At 42.0% G+C, this 24,176-nt stretch overlaps 1 protein-coding gene across 2 annotated transcripts; it reads left to right on the top strand.

Moving 5' to 3' along the window:
• The first annotated feature begins 1,348 nt into the window (after positions 1-1,348).
• KRCC1 (lysine rich coiled-coil 1) lies at positions 1,349-17,708 on the top strand. 2 transcript variants are annotated; one of them, XM_054728039.1, is made up of 4 exons: positions 1,349-1,561; positions 2,668-2,777; positions 12,910-13,015; positions 16,135-17,708. In XM_054728039.1, the coding sequence occupies exon 4, from the start codon at positions 16,157-16,159 to the stop codon at positions 16,904-16,906; it is 750 nt and encodes a 249-aa protein (XP_054584014.1). In that variant the 5' UTR covers positions 1,349-1,561; positions 2,668-2,777; positions 12,910-13,015; positions 16,135-16,156; the 3' UTR covers positions 16,907-17,708. The 2 variants fall into 2 exon arrangements, with proteins under 2 accessions (XP_054584014.1, XP_054584013.1); XM_054728038.1 differs by lacking the exon at positions 2,668-2,777.
• The last annotated feature ends 6,468 nt before the right edge of the window (positions 17,709-24,176 follow it).

Raw genomic sequence — 24,176 nt, 5'->3', positions numbered from 1 at the left:
CTCCATTTCAAAATCACTGTGAAGGACAAGATCAAGGAAAAGGTGCTTGCGCATATGTAGTAAAAGTTTAAAGAAATGCATGGGAATGAGAAATGCTTCATTCAGGATAGTACTTACTTCTGAGGGAAGGAGAAGTTCATTAGAAAGTAGGGACAGGACATTCCAGGAAGAGAGAGCAGCATATACAATAAGTTGAGTTTGTGCAATAGCTTGATATTTACAGGAATCAGTAAAGGTTGCTGGATCATAAAGTGAAAGCACGGTGGGGAAGTGGAGGCAACAGGAAGAAAATGAGACCAGGGAAGTGCACAGAAGCCTGGTAGTACTCACTTTTGACTTCCCCAACAGACAATGGGAGCCAGTAATGACTTCTAGATGGAACCCTTTGGCAGCAATATGGGCAGTAGATTGGAGTTGGTGAAGTCAGAGGAGGGATGTCTGTTAGGCAGCTACTGCCCTGGTTGTAACACAAGATGATGAGAAGCTGAAATTAGACAATGGCAGTGTGACAGGAAAGGATACCCAAGAGTAACTTGCACCGTGCACCAGGAGGCATGCCCATCAAGAAATGGGTAGGATATTGAACAGCAATGAAACAAATAACACATATACCACAGCTTGACGAACCTCAAAATGTTGAGTGAAACAAGTCCCAGAACTGCATAGGGAAAGACATAAATCTTATGAAATTCAAAAATAATCTAAACTTTTTAAAGCTACATGTATTTGTGATAAACATATCTTTGTAAGGAAATGATGACTACAAACAGGATAGTGATTTCTTTGGGAGTTGGGGAATAAGATGGTGAGATTTACATGTGTATATGTACATACATAATTACATACACATATTTGATAGAGAGGGAAGGAAAGAGGGAGGGAGTGAGAGAGAGAGAGAGAGAGAAAGAGAGAGAGAGAGAGAGAGAGAGAGAGAGAGAGAGAGAGAGAGAGAGATATCATTTATGGACCAATGGTGACAGCATATCAGGACCAAGGGTTTTGTTATATCTACTCTATGTACTAACGGCCCCAGCAAAGGAAAGAAAGATTAAGCAGGAGATGATCTAGTTTTCAGATGCTCTGGAGTAGAACCCGTAGATTCCAGACTTTTCTTTTGTTTTAGGTGGGTTTAGATCCACTCTGAACTATTGGAGGCCCCGCGAGCTTCTCTGCAACCGGAAGGCGGAGGGTCTGCAAAGGAATAAGGGAGTTGGGCGAAATTAGAGCTGAGCCCTAGAAAGGCGGGCGAAGGGGCGGGGCAGCCGGAAGGCGGGGCGGAGGGCTGTGTGGGCGGGGCCGCCGGCGCAGGCGCAGTAGCGCGCCCCCTCCGTCATGGCGTCGGCGCCGGCCAGTCAGCCGCCGCTGGTGGCGGCGACTTCCCCTCCGGAACCCCGGTCTCCGCCTCCTCCTCCTCCCCCGCCTGCTCGGCGGCGGAGGCGGCGGTGGCGGCAGCGGTTGTCCCTGCCTCTCCGCCACCTCCACCTCGGCCTATCTCCCGGCCGGCGGCGTTGGCGGGGAGGGGGACAGTAGTAGTAGACGCCCGCCCCTGCCTCACAAGAAGGTGAGTGCCCGCCCCGGCGGCGGGGGCGGCCCCGCCTTCAGCCCCGCGACTCCGCGGCCCAGAGAAGGCCCGGCGCGCTCCGAGGGGCCAAAATGGCCGACCCGGCGGCCCGAGTCCTTCCGCTCTCCACGCCCGCCGCCGCCGCCGCCCGGAGAGGGCGCCGGGGCCCCCAGCGGCGTGTGGAGGGGAAGGGGCGCCTCGCAAGCTGAGGAAGCCGAGGTGTGCGTGAGAGAGGCGGCCAGGGAGAGGCCGGTGGACCCGGAGTGTCAGGGAGGAAGGCGCATCGAGGAGGAAGCCCAAGGTGGAGGGGACAGATCCTCAGATACAAGGCCTGAGACCTGGAGGGGAGCAGACCGCACTGGGAAGTAGAAAGGAGTGGAGTTAGGGATGGGGCGTAGGAAGCAGCATGGGAGCTCGAAGTGGTAGGGACCCGGGAGAAGGAAAAGGGGGGGAAGGTGTTTTTGTTCCTCCGCCCCCGAGGACATTCCTGCCTGTGATTTTTAGAGAAAGGGGGAAGGGAGAGAGACATCGATGTGTCGATTCGTTGCCTCCTGCGCGGCCCCGACCGGCCGGCCGGGGGGTGGAGCCTGCAGCCCAGGGCCGCGCCCGGTACCGGACTCCCCACCTGCGAGCCTTTGGGCCGCGAGGGAGGCTCCTTCCACGGAGCCCAGCCGGCTGGGGCGGCGGCGAGGTGTGTGCGGGGTCACGCCGGAGTTTCCCTCGGCTTTTTTAGGGTAACCCCCTGATAAAAGAAGCTTCTAAGACTTAAGACAGGCCTAGGGATCGGAGTTTTACTCCGTACCTACCAATGTCCGCTAAGACCGGGGCGGACGTTAGTGGGCGCTGAAAGCTGCAGTAACCCCGGCCTCGGGGGAAGCGCTGATCCACTCGGATTGCGCAGACGCGGCTGGGCGTCGTAAAGGGAGGAGGCAGGAATGGGAGCGGGGTGGCTTCCGGGAGGCGCAGGGCAGTGACAGGGACAGGGGTGGTTAGTGGGAGTGCAGTTAGCTGTGTCTGCTGGCTGGCTGGCGTTAGGAAGTCAGGAGTCTTTCCTCCCTCCGTCCCTGGGGGGCTCAGGCCTGTGTCTCCCGATTATTGCATTTCAGAGGAATGACTTGCAGGTCCTTGAGAAAGACAAGCCTGAGTTGTAGGAGATACACACACACACACATCTACAAGGGCCAGAGGAAGGATTCACAATTGAAAGCCCGTTTTAGTAAGTACTCTTAAAGAGAGATCAGCAGCCCTTTGAACTCGTCTGTATTAGTGTCAACCACAAAAAATAAAGTTAAAAAATAAAAATGTTTTAAAAGAGATCAGTAGCCTATCATCAGGTGTTGGCTGGAACAAACAGTAAATGTGGGCTTTTCCTAACAAGCTCAAAAGGGACTAGGTCATCCCAGGAATCCCACCTTAGGCTGCTGAGACCGTGGTTAAAATTTGGGCAAGTTTCTTGGTGCAGGGGTTTGGGAGGAGTGACCCTGCCAAAAGTTTTGGCAATTCTCATCAACACATTTCCTATAACATGAAAGGCTGTTTCTTTTTCTTTTTTTTCATCTTCACCTGAGAATTTTTTTTTTTCATTGCTTTTTTAGAGAGAGTGGAAGAGAGGGAGTGAATGGTAGAGAAAGAGAAAAAAAAACAAACATGGATATGAGAGACATCCATTGGTTGCTTCCCTCACCCCTTGGATGTGGGGGGGAGGGTGGAGAGAGGCGCAGAGCGGAGGCAGGGAGAGGAAGCAACCCAGGTACCAGTCCTGGACCCCAGGAATTGAACCTGAGACCCTTCAGAGCGCAGGCAGACGTTCTAACCACCGAGCACACTGGCAGGAGTGAAAGGCAATTTTTTTCTTGTTTCCATCTAAGAGATGTTTAAATTCTGACAAGTCTATACCTGCTGACAGCTTATTCCAAACTGAGATAAGGCTGTAAAGATGGAGTTTGATCCTACTGCAGAAGATCTCAGTAAAACATTTAGCCATCTTCATTTTAATAATTAACTTTTAGTATTTACTGTGTTGCCTTATGTTGCTTTTTGTCTACACAGTGAAAGATGGTGGGAGCCAGAATACCTTAGAATAATTCCCTTCTTCTAGAGGGACAACAGTAAATATAATAGCCTCATAGAAATAATTTTGTTTTTACCCTCTTCCATGACATATTCCATTTTTGTGTGCTTTTCCATAATCTTTTACACGTTTCACTTTGGAGGACTAAAAAAGTAGCAAAATATACTTTTTTTTTTTTTTTATTCCTCACCCAAAGACATTGTCATTGATTTTTAGAGAGGGAAATGGGGGGAGAGAGAGAGAGAAAAAAAAACACACATCAATCTGAGAGAAATAGCGATGGCTTGCCTCCCACACCTACCAGGGCCTGGGATCAAACCTAAAAGCCAGGCATGTGCCCTGACTGGGAATTGAACCCATGACCTTTCAGTGTATGGGAGGATGCTCCTACCAACAGCCACATGGGACAGGGCTAAAATACTAATTTTTTAAGACATTTTGTAAGCACTTTATATAAATTTCATTCACTAAAAATGAAAATTAGAAATAACCAGATTGTGTTCTATTAAGTATCTTACTTAGGACAATTTGGAAGATTAGATTTAGTATCTAGTGAGATAAAAAATAAAATCTGGATTCTTTGTTTTCATACCATCCTGCATATCACCAACAAGCCTAAGCAGTTTATAGGTGTCAAGACTATAGTTCAATTTGGCTGTCATAACTAGATCACAGGAAGATTTAGAAATAGTTTCTTATTGAAAAAAGAGCTTTTTGCCTGACTGCAATTTCTGTTTTGATTGTGTGTGTGTGTGTGTGTGTGTGTGTGTGTGTGTGAGATGACTGAGTATATGCAAAATTACTAAAGACTTAATTATATCAATTCACACAATGCTAGCAATAACCTTTCATACTACTTCTGGATGTTATAATGAGAATAGTGAAATAGGAGTCTTTGCTAGTAATAGGTTGTAGTGCTAGTTTCTCCACTAGCTGTATGACCCTGAGTAAGTACCAAACTTTTAAACTTTCACAGTCCTAAACTTCTTTTCTTTGGAGTTTTGTCATCTGGAAAGGGGTAATTGGATTAGCCCAATTGGATGGTTTTCAACCAGGGGTAAACCTGTCCCCAGACTCCACCGCAGAGGACATTTGGCAATGACTGGAGACGTGTTTTGTTTTTACCACTGGGCAAGGAAGCATAGTGAGAGCAGGGGCTACAGGTTCTGTTTGGTATAGGCCGGGGATGCTGCAAGCATCCTAAAATGCACAGTGTAACCATACACACAAAGACACAACCAAGGATTCTCCTACCCAAATGTCAGTAATGTTGAGGTTGAGGAACTCTAACCAAATTCTGGGGTCCTTGACAGTTTTAAAATTGTGAGCTGATTATAGTTTAGTGTTGATAATCATTCCACATCTTGGTTGCGTGCTAGACTGGCTGTTCATAAAACTGAACTTTGCCCAAAAAATGGCCATCAGATGGCATTCAGAGAGTAATGAAGTCTGTTGATTTAGGGTTGAGACTATTCACTAGGATTTAAAAAACAATATAATTTATTTCAGTAACTGTTCAGTTAACTGATACTTAGCAAATGGTAGGTATTGGATATGTTATAGGCCCTGGCTGGTTAGAACATGGGCCCGGGCACAGAAGGGTCTCAGGTTCCATCCCAGTCAAGAGCATGTGCCTGGTTTACAGGTTGGACCCGGACCCCAACCTGTTGGATGCAGGAGGCAACCAATCAAAGCGTGTGTCTCTCTCCCTCCCCGCTTTTCCCTTTCTGTGCTCTAAAAATGAAGGGGAAAATATCCTGGGTTAACAAAAACACTAGTAAGATTCAGTATATTTTCAGTTTAGATATTTATAAAAGCCTTAAATAAGTGACAAGAGTACATGGACAAGAAGAGAAAATAGTGTTGCTTGTTACTTAGCCAGTATCTTATTTTTCTTTAAAAACTTTGTTAGGAGATTGTCCTAGGATTTTAGCAATTACAAAGATCAATAGAAATCTATAATATGAGATCTAAAAAAAAAACAACAAACTAAGCTAAATGCAATGGTAATGAAAATAGTGTCCAGTTTAGGGGAAGTGATAATTTCACTACTACCAATAATCACCGTCTGTGTTCTTCAAACTGTAGAATACTACAACCTTTGTAATGAGTAAATAGTATTCACTTTGCAAAATAATACAAAATTTAAAAAGGTAGCATCAAAATTTTCTGAGGGAAGATTTTTTTTAACACCTAGAATTTGCTACTATGCCATCTTTTCTCAAATGGCCCTGTTGCCCACCATGTTCACAGAAGTTTGGCACATATGTATTAGTTCAAGTGCCCAACTATGTTAATTTGTAATTTTGTAAGGAATTTCATGGTGCATTAAATACCTGAAAGTTAATTAAACCCAGTGTCACATAGAGGAATTGAACACATGGAGGAATGAGACATAGAGGAAAAGGAAGGACAGATGTGAAAGATATTAATAGAATCTGAGTTTATTCCAAAATCACATTCATCTTTTTACTACTGTGCTTTTCCACTCCACTTCCCACTTCCCTCCTGGGGAATAATTACAACAGCAATAGTAATTTATCTTCCTCTTCGTTTATTCTCTGACTTCAGTGGGATGAAAGCCTTAGAATTGTCCGTGCTTCCCCACTCTTCTACCTGCTCTCTCCCCAGCTATCAAAAATTCCTTTGATTCAACTTGCAGAATGTCTCTTAAATTCTTCCCTTTTCTGTTCTCACTACCACAATTCAGGTTCAGCCCAATAATCTCTTGCCTGACGTACCCTCCTTACCAATATCCCTATTTTGAGTCTCTTCTTCCCCTATTGACTGCAGAATTAAATGTAAATGCCCAAATAAGGCCTATTATGATCGGCCCATTCTACCTTTATAGCACTGTCCTCTGCCTTTTGCATATCTTGTTTATCTAAAGTGGATATGCCTTTCCTAATGCCTTCCTCCAGAATACCTTTTCTTTACTCATTTTTTCTTTAAATTTTGCCTATCTCCTAAGGATCAATTCAAGACCATTCTCCACAAATCCTTTCCCAAACTCCTAAGCAAGAAGACATTGTACCTTCTTCCTACGTTTTATAGCACTTAACAGGTTTTTATCCTGCATTGTAGTTTTTTGCATATAATTTTACAAAATTGTAAATTCCTTGATATTAGGAAGTGTCTTCTTCCCTAATTTATAATTCTCAACGAGTGGGACAACCATGTATAATAGAGTCGAGATAAACCAAAGTTTAACCCTTTGCACTCGCTTGCTTTTTTCTCGATTCCTTTATTCTAATGCTAACCGTGTCGAGTCACACTCGACATCCGAGTGCAAAAGGTTAAGATCCAGCTCTGTCATTTAACACATGTGATGAACTATTTTAATCGCTTTGTATCCTGATATCTTAATCTTCAAAATGTGGGAAATTCCAGTTATTTTGCAGAGGTAAAAGATGGAAAGAATAATCTATTACCTTGTTTGGTATACAGTAGTCAATAAATACCTCTTTTTCCCTATCGTGTCCCACAGTACCCACCATGCTACCTTAAAGACAAAATTAAATTAATAGTGAAAAAGTTTAATAAAGCCCAAAGGCATGGAGAACTTGAACTAAGTCATGTTATGGGAATTGAAAAAGTGAAGAGATAGCCCAGCTGGTAAATGGCTCAATTGGTTGGGCATCGTCCAGTGCACAGAAAGTTTTCTGGTTTCATTCCCGGTAGGGGGCATGCAGGAGGCAGTGGATGCATGTTTTGCTCTCCAATGGATGTTTCTCTCTAAAAAGCAATAAACCCTAGCAAGTTTGGCTCACTGGTTAGAGCATTGTCCCTTGGACTGAATGGTCCTGGGTTTGATTATGGGCAGGTGCACATGCCTCCATTGCAGGCTAGATCCCTGCATGTGGGTGGCAACCAGTTGATGTGTCTCTCTCATATCAATGTTCCTCTCCCACTCTCTCTAAAAAAAATTTTAATAGAAATCAATAAAAAAATTTAAAGAAAAATTAGGAGGTAGATTTGATAAAAACTTTATAAAGCTAGAATTGATATGAATCAGGACTTGATAGGGAGATATATGGCTGAGATTTTGAGCTTGGGAATATGATACTATTTAAGAGATAATGACAAAGTAAGAGCTTGGTGAGTGAAGGAGTTAAAAGGTGACTCAAAGTTTCTTATTTTAGTGTCAGCTGTCGATAAGAAAACGTTCAAACCTATAGAGAATTTTTATGAGTTTATTTGAGCCAAACTGGTAACACATGCCAGGAAGCAAGATCTCAAATGCTACAGAGAATAAGTTTTGTAATTTCTTTTATGCATTTGAAATAAGGAAGGAACTAAGGAAAATTACATGCCGGGGGCAGGAGGAGCAAAGCAGGGACTGAATTACAAGATAGTTAAGGTGATATGCTTCCTTGAGATGTGGTTATTGCAAAGATGTATTGACCTAGGTCAGCAATTTTCAACCTTTTTTCTTCTCATGGCACACAGTAAACTAATTATTAAAATTCTGTGACACCAAAAAAAAAAAAATACTTTTTGCTGATCTAACAAAACATAGGTATAATTTTGATGGATTTACAACCCTTTTTGCTCCCAAGTGACTTTTTCTTCTAATAAGGTTTTTTTTATTTCAGAGAGCAAGGGAGAGGAAGAAAGAGAAACATTAGTGATGAGAGAGAATCATTGATCGGCTGCCTCCTGCATGTCCCCCAGTGGGGATCGAGCCTGCCAACTCAGGCATGTGCCCTGACTGGTTCATAGGTCGACGCTCAACCACTGAGTCTGACCAAGTGATTTTTAAAAAATCAGGTGCCTAGTCCTGGCCAGTTTCTCAGTGGTTAGAGCATCGGCCCTCAGACTGAAGTGTCACGGGTTCAATTCCAATCAAGGGCATGTATCCCAGTGGCAGCCTCGAGTCCCGAGCCCCAGTCTCTCTCACATTGATATTTCTCTCTCTGTCTCTCCACCTCCCTTCCACTCTCTAAAAATCAATGGAGCCCTAGCTGGTTTGGCTCAGTGGATAGAGTGTCGGCCTGTGGACTGAGAGGTCCCGGGTTCGATTCCGGTCAAGGGCACATGCCTGGGTTGCGGGCTCGATCCCCAGTGGGGGACGTGCCAGGGTCAGCCAGTCAGTGATTCCCTGTCATCATTGATGTTTCTATCTCTCCCTCCCTCTCCCTTCCTCTCTGAAATCAATAAAAATATTTTTTTTAAAAAAGAAAAATCAATGGAGAAAATATCCTCAGGTGAGAATTAACAAAAATAAATAATCAGGTGCCTATATTTGTATGTAAGAATTTCTGGTACCAAAAATTAGCCAATCAGAAGCAGCCGTATTATGCAACATAACCAATAAGATACAACTCTGTTAAATGACATATATTTATGGTTCAAGGCGTGGCTCAGTGGTTGAGCATGAACCTGTGAACCAAGAGGTTACGGTTCAATTCCCAATATGGGGTGTGCAAGAGGCAGCCAGTCAGTGATTCTGTCGCATCATTGATGTTTCTATCCCTCTTCCTCTCTGAAATCAATAAAGTGGTCCTCTAAGGGGGCTTCTCCTTTAAAAAAATAAAAAGAGAGAGATACAGGGTATTCACACCCGAAGGCTATTGTTGTGTTGGCTGTTTTTTTTTTTTTCTTCACATTCTGAGGGAAAAGAGGTCAGTGCCCCTGTCTGAATAGTCAAGTATTGCATGTTTAAAAAATTCTTGAGGCACACAGGTTGAAAATCTCTGACTTAGAAACAATGCATCGTTTCATGCACAGAAACAGTGGTCAGGGCTTGTTTAAAACAAAAATAAACCTTTTACTAAAAAGTTGTATGCCTGGAGCATGACTACCCACCATGACCTGCCCTGATAGGAATTCATGGTCAATCACCCTGTGAGATTACTTTCCATAGAACCTCTTCTTTTCTGTCCACACAGCTTAGAACATTCACTTTCAGGAATTAGGCAATCTGGTATTAAGGGTTGAATAGTGAGGGAAATTGTTGTTCTAATTTAGGGTATCCTGAGCTTCCAAGTGACTAGTCTTCAGAAAACTTTCCATCTTTGCTAGTTTTAGTTGTTACAATATTTACCTGGTGTTATTAAACATTTTTAATGTCACATCATCATGTTCAAGTTGATTATATTAATTCTGATTCAAGGGAAGTTCTGAAAGTCCTTTTAGCTAAACTTTTTACCTTGCCTGACTTAAGAGTCTAATGTAATTTACATTATATACTTTTAAACAACTAAAAAATAATTTAGAGGAATATATATTATAGAGAAATATTTTATAGAGAAATATTTTTAAATAGTCATTAAATCCTTTATAATATTTTTCTGATTTATAATTCTTGAACATAATATTTTTAAGCAAATCTTTTAATCTATACACTGGTATTGTAAAGTAAGCTTAGTTTGAAGATTTCGTGTAGAACCTTTAAATAAATTTATTATAGCATTTTTAATTACAAAGTAATATATGTTCTTTGCAAAAATTTAAACAGCCCTGGCCAGTGTGGCTCGGTTGGAGCATTGTCCTATACACTGAAAGGTTGTGGGTTCAATTCCCAGTCAAGTCACATTCCTTGGTTGCGGGTTCAATCCCTGTTTGGGGTGGGTACAGGAGGCAACAAATCTCTCTCCTCTCCCCTTTCCTTCCCCTCTCTTAAAAAACAAAAATCAAGCATTTCCTTAAGTGGGATTAAAACAAATTTTAAACAATACAGATGTGCAGATAGCAAAATGTTGATGTTCTCCCATACTCTTTTTCTAACCCTATTTCCCAAACTCCATTAAGTTTAGTGTATATCTTTTCAGATTTTTCCTATGGGTGTTGAGCTAGTACACAAGATGAGACCATCAAATCAGACTCAAATTAATCAGTAATATTACCTAGTATCAAGGTTTACTAATTACTTCAAAGGTACAGGCAATCAAGAGGCTTTAATGAAACAGCAATGTCTAATGCATGGAAGATGGCATCTCAGACCATGTTTTCCCACATTGATCATGCATCTCTGACCCAGAATAATAGATGAGGTGTCTGAGAGTCACCTCACACAGTGGAAATGTTAAAATTATGAATCTGCATTTTAGCTTATATGACAGTCTTCAGGAAATTATGCCTCAGGGATCCTGGATTTATTATAGGTAATCTGTAGCCAGGGACAACTTGCAGAGAGCAGTTCAGATATAAGTTCCCCTCCTCCTAGCAAATATCATTTGACTCTTTACCCAAGGTCCAGAGATCACCTGCCTTCTTCCCTCTTCCTCCTCCCAAGGAAGGGAGTGAATGGATTACAGTACAGCTCTAACTCCTCCATATAGTCAATACATGTGTATATATTTAAATTTTTGTTCTATATGTTGAGTTTTTATATTAAAATTGGATTTTAGATCAATAGGTAGATATGTAGGTAGGTAGAGTTCTACATCTATACACAGTTAATACATCAGACATTTCTCTGTGGTTCCAACACAATTATTTAAATGGCCATATAGGACATATTTTGGTGTTCCATGATTTGCATTGTATTTATAAACTAGTAAACTTCCATAAATAAATTTCAACTGTTAGGAACTCTAGATAGTATAGACCTCAAGTGTAAATATAGGTAGTAATTTTTATATAGATTATTTATTGTGGTGAGAAACACTTTTAGCAAATATTCTAGAAGTTAATATAGCCGTGAGTGGCTTGTCTAATCCTTGCTTAGTGAGCCTTGCTTATGGTCATGTTTGTGCCAAATGTAGAGGACAGTTGGCTACCATGGGTAACGATGGTTTGTGGTTCCTTCATGGGATTCTCAGATGACATTAGTGGTATAACTCTAATTAGTGACTATCTTAAAATAGACTATTTCTTGAGATGTCTTCTATAAAAAAAAATTCCAAGGCTGGATTTCTTAGACCAGCCTCTCAAAACTAGAACTACAGATAATTTCCATAAAGTCCAGATTCCTACTGGTGACCCAGTAACTTCTCCTTCAGAATAGTTTTTTCTGGACTAAGTAAAAATATCTATATATATATATAAAAGGCTAATATGCAAAGTGTCCCCTCAGGAGTTCAGTCACTCTCTATGACGTGCTCTGACCACAAGGGGGTGACAACGAAGGCAGGCCCCAGCCAGCAGCCAGAAGGAAGACCTCGATTGGCCCTGATCGCAGACCAGGCCTAGGGACCCTACACATGCATGAATTTTGTGCACTAGGCCTCTAGTTAATTATCGTATTTATCATCATAGGCTTACTAAATGTTTCTATACCAAAGTTCTAATGAGCAAAAAGCTAATAGTATGGTTTTCCAAGCACTCAGGAAATTAAGATTTGAGATGGTACATGAAAGGATATCTAGTTGAAAATTAAAAGTACAGCCCTGGCTGGTTTGGCTCAGTGGATGGAGCGTCAGCCTGTGGACTCAAGGGTCCCAGGTTCGATTCTGGTCAGAGGCGCATGCCTGTGTTGTGGGCTCCATTCCCAGCGGGGGGGGGGGGGGGGGGGGGGGCGGCACATGCAGGAGGCAGCTGACCAATGATTCCCTCTCATCATTGATGTTTCTATCTCTTCCTTTCCCTCCCTTCCTCTCTGAAATCAACAAAAATAAAAAGAATAAAAGTACTATCTTAGGGACTCTTTCCCCCACCCCCATGTGGGAGTTTGTGCTGTGAGATTCTTTCCCCTTCCCCACGTGGGAGTTTGTACTTGTTCTTTAATAAATTTCCACCTTTGCTATACCATCTTCAAAAAAAGTACTATCTTAAATTTTAATATGATCTATCTTACCTTCCTTTATTTTAGTCATAAATACCACTTAACTGAACAAAAATTAAACTTTTTACAGGTACCTTTTGTAAAAGGCATATCTGGAGTAGTACTATAGTTTGAATCACAAAGGATTTCACAATATATAGTAGGTTGAAAATATAGGGCTTCTAAATCATAGGATTATTTCTACTGAAGCTGATCCTTCAATTTGAAAACAAGCAAAACTATTTTTAAACTCTTAGTTCAGACTAAATATATTAAAAATTATGAGGTGTAAATTTGGGGGTCAACTTTGTTCTAAAATAAACTAAATATTTTCCAGGATAAAATATATGCTCAAAAAGTGATCTTTACTTTCGGATTTACAGGAAGCAAAATAAGCAATTGAAGATGGAGTTTGTGAATTTTCAGATGATCTTTGTTGATGATATAATTCTAAACTTCGAATGTTTTAATTTTTAAAACAATATTTTGGTTGTTTCCAGGTAACTAGGAGTGAAGTTATGGACAAAAATTAGTTTTCTAATCTTTGTATCGTGTTTTCTATCTCCCCAGTTGTTGCACAGTCTCACTGTTTGGGGAAAGTTTATGCTAGAGAACTGAAGGCAATTAATGGGTGAATATGATCAGATTTCTCCACCAAGTTCTCAGCCTGATAAGGGTAAGATTCCATTTACCTCTTTATTGATCTCTGCACCATCTGTGGTCTCCCATGACTCCTTTCTTTTATTTAGCATGTCTTCAAAGTTCATACATTTTGTACCATATGTCAGTACTTCATTCATTTTTATTAATAAATAATATTCCATTGTATGAATATCCACATTTTATTCATTCATCAGTTAATGGACATTGAGTTGTTTCTACTTTTTAGTTGTTATGAATAATGCTGCTATGAACATTTGTATACAAGTTTTTGTGTGGATATAGGTTTTCAATTCTCTTGGGTATATATTTAAGAGTGAAATTGCTGGGTTATATGGTAACTGTATTTTTAACATTTTGAGGAACTCCTAAACTGTTTTCCAGAGTAGCTACAGCATTTTATATCCCCACCAATATTGAATGAAGTTTCCATCCATAAACTTAATGTCATTTGTCATTTAGATGATTTGTCATTTTGATTAGTCATTCTAGTGAGTGTGAAGTAAAATCTTTTTTTTTCCTTTTCTTATTTTTTCTTTTTTATTGAATTTATTGGAGTGACATTGGTTAATGAAATGATAGGTTTCAGGTGTACAATTCTATAACTCATCATCTGTATATTGTACTGTGTATAAAATCTTTTTATTATTAAAATTTTCCAAACAGAAAGTAGAAAAAACTAGTATGAACACTCATGCACCCATAATTCAGTTTCAATAATTATCGACATCTTTTCAATCTTGTTAGTGGCTTTTTAAATACAGTTTCATTAAAGTATAGTTGATATACAATAAGCTGTACACATTTAAAGTATACAATTTGATGGGTTTTGACAGATGTATATGCCCATAAAATTACCAACACAATCAAGGTGGTAGACATATCCATACCAAAAAAAATGCCCTTTATAATCATTTCCTCCCACCTCTTCCTGCTTAATCTCAAAGCAGTCACTGTTTAAAAAAAAAAGTCACTGTTACTATAGTTTAATTTGCTTTTTCTAATGTTTTATGTAAATGGTATCATCTAAGTACTCTTTTGTTATACTTCTTTCACTCAGCATAATTATTTTGAGAGTCATCCATGTTGTTGAGTGTATCAATAGTTTATTTCTTTTCACCACTGATAGTATTCCATTATATGAAAACTAGAGGCCCGGTGCACAAAATTCGTGCATGGAGGGTGACGGGGAGGGAGGTCCCTCAGCCCAGCCTGGACCCTCTCGCAATCCGGATCCCTCTCACAATCTGAGACTGCTGGCTCCTAACCGCTCGCCTGCCTGCCTGCCTGATCACCCCTAACCACCTCTGCCTGCCTGCCTAATCACCCCTAACCACTCTGCATGCCTGCCTGATCGCCCCTAACCATTCTGCCTGCCTGTCTGATTGCCGCTAACTGCTCACCTGCCTGCCTGATTGCCCCTAACTGCCTCTGCCTCGGGCTCTGCCGCTGCAGCTTCTTCTGGAATGACGTCCAGAAGGTCATTCGACTGTCTGGTCTAATTAGCATATTATGCTTTTATTATTATAGTTACCAGTGTTTATTTGATTTATCCATTCACCTGTTGATCAGCATTTGGTTGTTTTCTTTTCTGAGGCTATTACAAATCAAATAAAGCTGCTTTGAATATACATGTATATATAGGACTTTGTATAGATATATTTCCTTTTCTTTTGGGTAAATATTTAGGAGTAGAATAACCAGCCCCTATGGTAGGTATCTGTTTAATTTCTTCAGAAACTGCCAAACTGTTTGTGAAGTGCTTTACCATTTTACATCCCCACCAACAATGTAAGAGAATTCCAATTGTTGTGCATCCTCACCAACACTGGTATTGTCAGTCTTTTTCATTTCAGTCATTCTAATACGTGCATGGTGGTACCTCATTATGGTTTTATTTGACATTGACTTGACAGCTAATGATATCTTTTCATGTGTTTTTTGGCCATTGCATATATTCTTTTCTGAAGTGTCTGTTCAGATTTTTGTATATATTTAATCAAATATTTGTTATATTGTTTTATTCTCTTCAGAATTGTTATACTGTTTAAGTTGAATAGTAGCTAAATTTTCTAACTTACCAAATTAGGCTTCATGTAGACTTCCTTTTTAATCTCAGATGTCCAGATAAGATATCATTAGTGACTCTGGAGTGCTATGTTAGGCTTATTTTTCTTTTAAAGGGAGGACTGTTCAATGCTGCACAGGTTATGCTAATTTTTGGAGATAAAATGTATCACCAGAAATATCTAGGAGTTATCATCTCATAATCAGTACATTCTCTGCTGCATTTGTACTTAGGCAGGATTTTAGGCAGTGTAAAGAAAGGGAGGCAGGAATAGTACTGTCGTCGTCCCCCCAAAAAAATCAAAGAAGCAAATAAAAACTAGTATATGTACTCTAACTTTTTTCTGAAACTTTTCTGTACATCAATTTAACTCCCTTTCAGCTTTCATCTCCTTTTCCTCCCTTAGCCCTCCCACCAGTAGTCTGATAGAGAACAAACCAGAAGGCATCCTAGAATGCCTCCCCACCAATCAGAAGTAGCGGAATGAAATCCAAGTCCTACATAGAAGAGACAGAACTCTGTTCTCTCATTTTCCCTCGTGCCCTGTATCTGAGAGTTTTATCTCCTAGCTGAATTTCCAATTTCTAGTATTCCCAAACCATTTTATAAACATCCTTTTATTTTTAAGTCCTATAGTACTCTAGTCAGGTGAGTATGTGTGTTTATTTAATTTTGTTTGGGAGAAAACAATATACAGAAACTAATAGAACTATAGAAAATATATGAACATTTAGATCAGGCTACCCACCATGTGTTCCTATCACACATCTCTACATACCTTACATTTTTAGCCCTACAACAAAATCTTATATGTCAGCTCCTTTCTGCCCCCTCATCCCTCTTCTGAGAAAGATCAAGTTTCTTGTGAGTAGCCTAGAAGATATTTGACTATCCAGATGTTCCTTTTTGGCATATAAAGTCATGATATTTAACTTTTATACTGAGTTAGGTTTTAATTTGGACTTCTATGCTTTGTATTGTTTTGTTTTGAAGCTCTCTTCAAGAACAAAGATATATTCAGAATAAAATAATCTAATAAAAATAAATTTCTTTTATCTTCTTTACAGAAAATCCCTTGTTGTCAACCTAATGAAGCATTCAAAGAAGACATATGACTCTTTTCAAGATGAACTTGAAGATTATATCCAAGTGCAGAGAGCCAGAGGCTTAGAACCAAAGACTTGTTTCAGACAGATGAGAGGGGACTATTTGGAAACCTGTAGGGACAAAGAAGAGGTTGATTTCAGACCCAGGTATAGAAGGTTTGATCAAAGACTCCCAACTGAAACCATCCAGACCCACCCCAGGTCATGCAGTGTTTCACAAACAGTGGAAAACCAGTTACCTCAGTGGCTACCAGCTCATGACAGCATGAGATACTGTCAATTCACCAGGGACTGTTTCTCAGAAAAACCAGCACCCCTGAACCTTAGTCATCAAGAGTATAATTATAGCTCATACTGTGTAGAATCTAGAGTTTACAAGCACTTCTCAGAAAACAGTACCAGTGCCCATAAACCCGGGCATGAACGGATGCACCAGAAGAGAAAACGGCACCCAGAAGGCAGAGAAAAATCAGAGGAGAAGCAGCCCGAGCATAAGAGGAAAAGAGATGGTGAGGAAACTGATTTAGACAAACACAGGAGCATCCAAAAGAGCAGCACCGAGGTGGAAACAGTCAGGATCAGCACAGAGAAGCTTAAGAATCAAAGGGAGAGAAAAAGACGAGATGTAGCCTCTAAGAAAGAGGATCGTAAGCGTAGAAAAGAGAAAAAGGAACAAGGCAAAGAAAGGACAGAGGAGGAAATGCTTTGGGACCAGTCTATCCTTGGATTTTGAAGCTCTTGAGTTGATTCTCCTGAGGTTAAACTGAAAAATCATTGAGGAGCTTGGCTCTATGATGTTCATGTTCATAGCACTTTTCTCATGGAAACAGGTACTTTCACTTCTAACAAAGGCCAAGTGAACAGAGTATTTAGGCCTTGGCCGGGTAGCTCAGTTAGTTGGAGTGTGGTCCCACTAAGCCAAGCTTTCAGGTTCAATCCCTGGTCAGGGCACATACAAGAAGCAACCAATGAATGCACAAATAAGTGGAACAACAAATTGATGTTTCTCTCATTCTCTCCCTCTCTCTCTCAAATAAATTAAATAAATAAATAAATCTTTAAAGTATTTAGTATGCCTGATAACTCCAACAATAACTCCAACATGGAAATTACTTTTCATTTTCTAGAAACTTCATTACATTTTTCTTACATATAATGTAATTTCCCTTAATTAGAGTGGCGTTGCTTTTATTCATCAAATTGCTATGAAGATGGAAATATTTTTCCCTTGGGAAGTCATTTATTTTGAATTGGAGGATTAATAGGCTTCGTAGAATCTATTTCTTAATTGGGTTTGTTTTAGTTTGGGGTGGGGGTATTTTTATATTCATTAGTTTTCTCAAATCAATTTACACTTTTTTCCTCTGCTAGATATATATTTTGTGGGGGGGTTTTGAAGCTCTTTGTATTTTATAGATTGAATAATGAAAAATGAAATACATTAAAGTAATAGGTTACATATAGTTTCAAAAGTTTCAAAGAGTATACAAAATCCATTTATAATAAGTGTTTATAATAAAGTTCTAATTTCTACATTTGTTGTTCTGTATCAATGATCTGTTCCCATTCAGTGATGATTTTCTTCTGGAAGAGTAATAACAGCAGTTTGTATATAAAAGGCAAGGTCTTTGGGGTAGGCCACACTACAGTTATAAAAATTCCTTATCTGCTATACCTTGCTCATTCATATTTAAACCCATTTTATCCCTCTCTCTCTATCCTCTTTCATGTAACCAGTCTCCCTACCTTTGCTGAGCTGCTGCCTTACTCAGCCTTACTCCTCTCTGGGTCACCACCTTACCTAGCCTTCTAAATCATACACACACGTCTGTGCCCACCATTCTCTGAATATTCTCTCATATATTCTGAGGCCGGTGACTCTCTCCTTCCCTTAGAGGCCAGTGGTAAACCTGTTTCTTCACCCATGGTCCCTCCAGGAAATCCCTAGACCCTCTGGAATCCAGCCAGCACCTATCTGCAGGGTGCCTCTATACACCACACCTCTTGGATTCTATCCCTGCTCCTTAAAGGGGCAGGTTCAAACTTCAGACTTGGAAGGAGACTGGACTAGGCGCCAGTGTAATCTCTGAGCTTCAGCATCCCTCCATGTAAGATGGAGAGAGCAATGCAGTTTCCTTTATGGTGGCTGTGGAGATGAAATGAACAACAATGTTCAGTGCTTGCCAAAACCAGGGCTACCTAACATCAGCTGTTATTATGAATTCTCATCTCCAGGCAATCCAGGATACAGTTGGGTATCCATCCTGCCTGTGAGGGTTGTCCTTTTATTTACCTACTAGAGGCCCAGTGCACGAAATTGTTGCACAGAGGGGGTTTCCTCAGCCCGGCCTGCACCCTCTCCAATCTGGGACATCCCTCACAATCCTGGACGACTGGCTCCTAACCACTCGCCTGATGGCCTGATCGCCCCTACCTTGCCCCCCTGCCAGCCTTGACACCCCTACCTTGCCCCCCTGCTGGCCTGATCGCCCCTATCTTGCCCTGCTGCCTGCCTGATCGCCCCTAACCTCTTTATCTGCTTGCCTGATTGCCCCTAACTGCCTCTGCCTCAGCCCCCACGACCATGGCTTTATCCGGAAGGAAGTCAGACATCTGGAAGATGGCTGGTCAACCCAGTCTAATTAGCATATTACCCTTTTAGTAGTATAGATAGAATATATAGGATAGGATTGCTTAAATTGGGGGGAAGCCTTTTTCAGCAGGAGGAGATGCTCTTGGCAGACAAAAACACATAATCCCTATATCTGGACTGATAGCCAGCTATATGCACTATACTGCCAAACCGGTCTTTAAAAAATTAAATCACTTTCTTACACCTTACACCAAATAGCTGTTGCCCTAAAACCCCTCCTCAGCCCCCACCTTAGGTTCTGCCTTCACAGTTCACCCAGACTAGGTTCTGATTGGTCAGTTTCTATGCCAGTCAGCATCAAAAACTCCACCTCCTAGACAGCCATTGGCTCCTCACAATTCACCCAGATTTGGTTCTGATTGGTCAGTTTCTATGCCAGTCAGCATCTCCGGGCCTATCAGCAGGCCTGATCATAGAGGTGGGGCTGATCAGCAGCTGCCCCAGGCTGCTGGTGAGCGGGCTGAACTGCTGACCTCTGGGAGAGAGAGAGTGGCTTGGTTGCTGGTGAGGGAGAGAGAAGCAGGGTGTAATCAGCCCCACCTCTATGATTACCTAGTCTCTCTCTCTCTCTCTCTCTCTCTCTCTCTCTCTCTCTCTCAGAGGTCAGCAGTTCAGCCCTCTTGCCTGCTGCGTGCACAGCCTGGCAAACGGTCAAGCCTCCCTTTCGTTGCAGATGTGACGGACCCAGGGTTTTTATATATTAGGATGCTCCTGGAGGAGCCAGCTCAATGATTGACTGCCCCTGCCTCAACCATTTCCAGGGGAGAGAGCATGGTGGGGCGGGGGAGGGGGGGGGAGCAGGGAAGAGCCTGTCTCTGCCCTTCCCTCCCGCCTAAGTGACTAGTGCTATCACTTGGAACGGGCAACTTCCTGCCTTGGCCACTGCTCCCCCATCCTTCCAGTTCTTTCACATGCTTTCTCAGCATCTAGATTGCTCACAGAATACTAAGCAGTGTGCCCAGCCTGAGGGCAGAACCATTCCAGCCTGCAGAGCTTGTCTTTATTATGTTGAGTATTTATGCTGTGCCGGCACCACTGTAACATTATATATATAATAATAATATCTCCATATTACAGATGAGAAAACAAACTCAGAGCGACTAAGAAATGCACCTAAAGTCATGTAGTGTGTAAGTACACTTGGGCTGCCCCATAAACCATCTAACAACTTTAAAACAGCAAACATTGCCCTAGCCCATTTGGCTCAGTGGATAGAGCACAGGCCTGTGTCCCAGGTTCGATTCTGGTCAAGGGCACATGCCTGGTTGTGGTCTCGATCCCCAGTAGGGGGGTGTGCAGGAGACAGCCAATCAATGATTCTCTCTCATCTTTGATGTTTCTATCTCTCTCCCTTCCTATCTGAAATCAATAAAAATATATTTTAAAATAAATAAAAATAAAACAGCAAACATTTATTTTTCACGATTTTGTGAGTTTTCTGGGTTGACTCAGTAGGGGCTGGATGTCCACGGGGCCTAGTATCTGGGGGTGGGGGTGGAAGGAGGAGTTCAACATCAGCTGGGTGATGGGAACATGCCACAAATCTCTCATTATTCTGCGGGGCTTGTACAAGGTGACTGAGTTCCAAAAGCTGCATGAGGACAAACACAGGCACTTTCCAAATCTAGCTTGTACCACATTTGCTATTGCCCCTTTGGCCAAAGCAGGTCATAAGGCCAAGCCCAACAATATGTGAGGGGACTGCCCAAGGGGTAGATACAGGAGGGAGAATTACTGCTGCCATCTTCTCTGACAAATCTACCATATAGAACTTATAGGTGTACAACTGGAATTCAAAACCAAGTTGTCAGATTACAAAGTTCAAAACTGAAAGGTCACTGGTTCGATTCCTGATCAGGGCACATCCCTGGGTTTAGGGCTCAATCCCTGGCGAAGGGAGGGGTGCGGTGGGGGGCGGGGAGAGCCCATCCATGTTGATGTTTCTTTCTCATGGATGTTTTTGTCTCTCCTCCCTTCTCTCTAAAAAATCGATACAAAAAAAATTTTTTTTAAGTTCAAAGCTGTCTTGGAGTTACTGCCCAGGTCTGATAATCCAGAACACTCGATGCATTGCCAAACTAAGCCAACAGCCTTTTGTACACACACCCGCAACTGTTTTGCATATTGTCATTAACAAAGTGAGAAAGGTATATCTTTGGCTTATAAATGCTCCATCAATTGGTTGCCTTCCACAAGCACCCTGACTGGGGCCAGGGATAGAGCCTGCAACCAAAGTATGTGCCCTTGACTGGAATGGAACACAAGACCCTTCATTCCACGGGCCGGCACTCTATCCCAGGGATCCTCATACTTTTTAAACAGGGGGCCAGTTCACTGTCCCTCAGACCGTTGGAGGGCCGGACTATAGTTTAAAAAAAACTATGAACAAATTCCTATGCACACTGCACATATCTTATTTTGAAGTAAAAAAACAAAATGGCAAAAATACCCGCATGTGGCCCGCGGGCTGTAGTCTGAGGACGCCTGCTCTATCCACTGAACCAAACCAGCGCAGGCTCCTGAGTTATAATAAACTGGCAATCTAGTAAGTAAGACTATTACTGGGGAGACACACAAAGACCTTGATTCTTGAGGGAAAGATTTCAATCAAGAGACAAAGTATAGAAAAGCAAGCAGGAATTTGTTGAACACAGTGAGATCATACTTAGGACTGTGAAACAAGGAAGGGCATACCAGAAGCAGCAGGAGAGCCCAGGCTGGGCTGCTCTGGATCACTGGGAAGTCGGAGAAAAGAGGGCCTTGGAGACAGGTCCAGGGAGTTAGCCTGGAACCAGCCGCCACTGCCCATTGCTCCCCTGGTTTCTATTCTCCTGCTTCCCTTAGACTCTAAGGCTTAGAGTTTAGGAGACAAGTCTGTGGGGGAAGGGGAGTGGAAGGGAATGGCACAGGAGTACTTGCTCCCTGGAGGGAGAGAGCGCACTGGGACTTCGTTTTCAGGTGTTTTAAAGGTTGGGTGTTTAGGGCAGAATCAATAGAATAGTCATCAGCTTCATGCTGATGTACCGAAATGAGATTTATTTTCTTAATTTGTCTGTCTTTGGGTGTAGTTAGCAAATGGCACTTAATTGTATTTTTTTATCTGTCTCCTTGATTAGGGTGATTTAAGCTATTTACCCTCTGGTTGGGGAGGACAACTACCCTTAAGTGTCCCTGGTTTAGGAAAGATAGGATTTACTAGGTTACTGCAAACTGCTAGTTTCCCTGTTACACTTGTCCTGGAATTTTCCTAGCTTCTTACTATTTTATAAAGACCTATTATTAGCCCTAGCGGTTTGCTCAGTGGATAGAGTGTTGGCATGCAGACTGAAGGCTCCATCCCTAATAAGGGGCGTGTAGAAGGCAACTGATCAATGGTTTCTCTCATTGATGTTTCTGTCTCTCTCTCCCCTTCTCTTCCTCTCTAAAATCAATAATAATAAATAAATAAATAAATAAGACCTATTATTAAACCCTAGTACTAGTAATTAAGACAGAGGGATATTGGATGTGATCCAAAGTTACAACAGAACTCAGAAGCAGGACCGTGAACAGATGGGCATTTGATTAATAACAAAGGCAGCACTTCAGAGCACTGAGGAAGAAAGACTTTTCAATAAATATGGGGAAACAAAATTAAAATAAAATAAATGTGAGAAGACAAATGAAGTAGGATGTCTATGTGGGGGAAGAAAACGTTTCCTTCTACCCTTCTAGGTTCTTCAGCTGGTCTAATAATCAAATTAACATAAAACACATTAACAGGAGAAAAACAAATATTCTCTGCTAATCTAAATTTAGAAAAAGAACTCTCACCATTCTCACTTCCACCAGACTGCACACGCAGACGGGTCCAGGAGACTGGCATGGTAAGAATTCTTTCTGCAGGTGCTTGTCAGAGGTCCCGGGACCACTCAGCAGCCCCAGAGCAGCAGTACCCAGCCAGTGAAGTTTCCCAGCTGGTTCACCAAAATCCTAGGGGGAAAAACTTTTCCCTTCTTCCCTTCTGGGGTTCTCTGGATGGCCTAATAATTAAATGTGTTGTAGGCGGTGGGAACGGAACCAGGTGTTTGACAGGTGGGGTCAGACCAAACCTGGGTTCAGACACCTCAATCTTGGGTTCTGGCTAGGAAAGAATTCAGAGCCAAGACCCAAACTGTAAGAGAACATTTATTTGGTAAATCACAGAGGTAGAAGAAGTAATTCCTAGAAGAAATGGGCTTAGGAAACAAGTTATGGAGGCACATGAAGGGCCCTAGGAGCTTGGAGTGAGGAGACTAATGGTAAAGTGCCCTGCACAGCGGGAGGGGGATAGTAAGGGGAGGGGGGGGGGAGGCTCCAGTGTACTCCCTGGAGGGAGAGAGTGCACTGGGTCCTCGGTCCTAAGGGTTTTAAGGGTGATGAGCTTAACTGTCCCAAAATCACTTTAAAACTCATTGGATTTGTTTCTCTCTAAAGCCTGGAACTATGCTAAAATCCAAAATCCAGAGACAAAGAAAAGGGTGTGCCCTCCTGTTTCCCTGCTCCCAGGGCAGGGTGGAGAAGTCTGAGCCGGAAGGAAGTTGGGATTCTTCTCCTGGAGCCCAGAGTGTAGCTTCCACGTGAAACGGGGTACCTCACTTCCTTCTGAGGTTCTAGCCAGTGAACATCTGCTCTCTGGGGGCCCACGGAACTTCCACTTACACAACCCCAAAGACTTGTGGGCTTGAAGAGGTGAGGGTTCCATCTGTTTGTGGAAGTGTCTTTCATAAACTAGGGCATAGTGGTGATTCCAGGTAAGAGGTCAACCAGACATGTTTCTCTTTTGCTCTAAGGTTTGGTGGCATTCGGAGGGCTATTTGGGAGGGAGGATGGCTGCGGAAGGTAGGACTCCTTGGGTCTGAGGTTCCTAGTGGACCTGCACAGATAGAGGGGAGGTCAGGGCCTTTCTTTGCCTGTTTATTCATTCAGCAAGTACTTATTAAGCATCTACTTGGTGTTAAGCAAAATTTGATGTGTTGAGGATATAGCAGTGAATGAGGAATCTCTGCTTGGTGAGGAACTTCTATTCTACTGGGATAAAATAGAAAGTAGACCAATTTTTTAAAAAATTGATTTTTAGGAAGAGAGGAGGAGGAAGGGAGGGAGAGACAGAGAGAGACATCATTGTGTTATTCCACTAACTCCTGCATTCATTATTTGATGTGCCCTGAATGGAGATCAAACCGGCAATCGTGGCATATTGAGGTGATGGTCTAGTCAACTGAGCTACCCAGCCAGGGTGAAAACAGACTCAATTTTAAAATTTGGTATCTTAGAGTTTGGTAGAAAGGCAGAATCTCAGGCCCTGCTCCAGACTCACTGAATCAAAATC

The sequence above is a fragment of the Eptesicus fuscus genome, chromosome 16 (genome assembly GCF_027574615.1).
Source record: "Eptesicus fuscus isolate TK198812 chromosome 16, DD_ASM_mEF_20220401, whole genome shotgun sequence".
In the NCBI taxonomy this organism is placed as follows: Eukaryota; Metazoa; Chordata; class Mammalia; order Chiroptera; family Vespertilionidae; genus Eptesicus; species Eptesicus fuscus.
This window is presented reverse-complemented; position numbering and strand designations above follow the sequence as displayed.

What these genes read in the sequence shown, in the direction of transcription:
- KRCC1 (XM_054728038.1), top strand. Translation starts at nt 16,157, where the DNA reads ATGAAGCATTCAAAGAAGACATATGACTCTTTTCAAGATGAACTTGAA.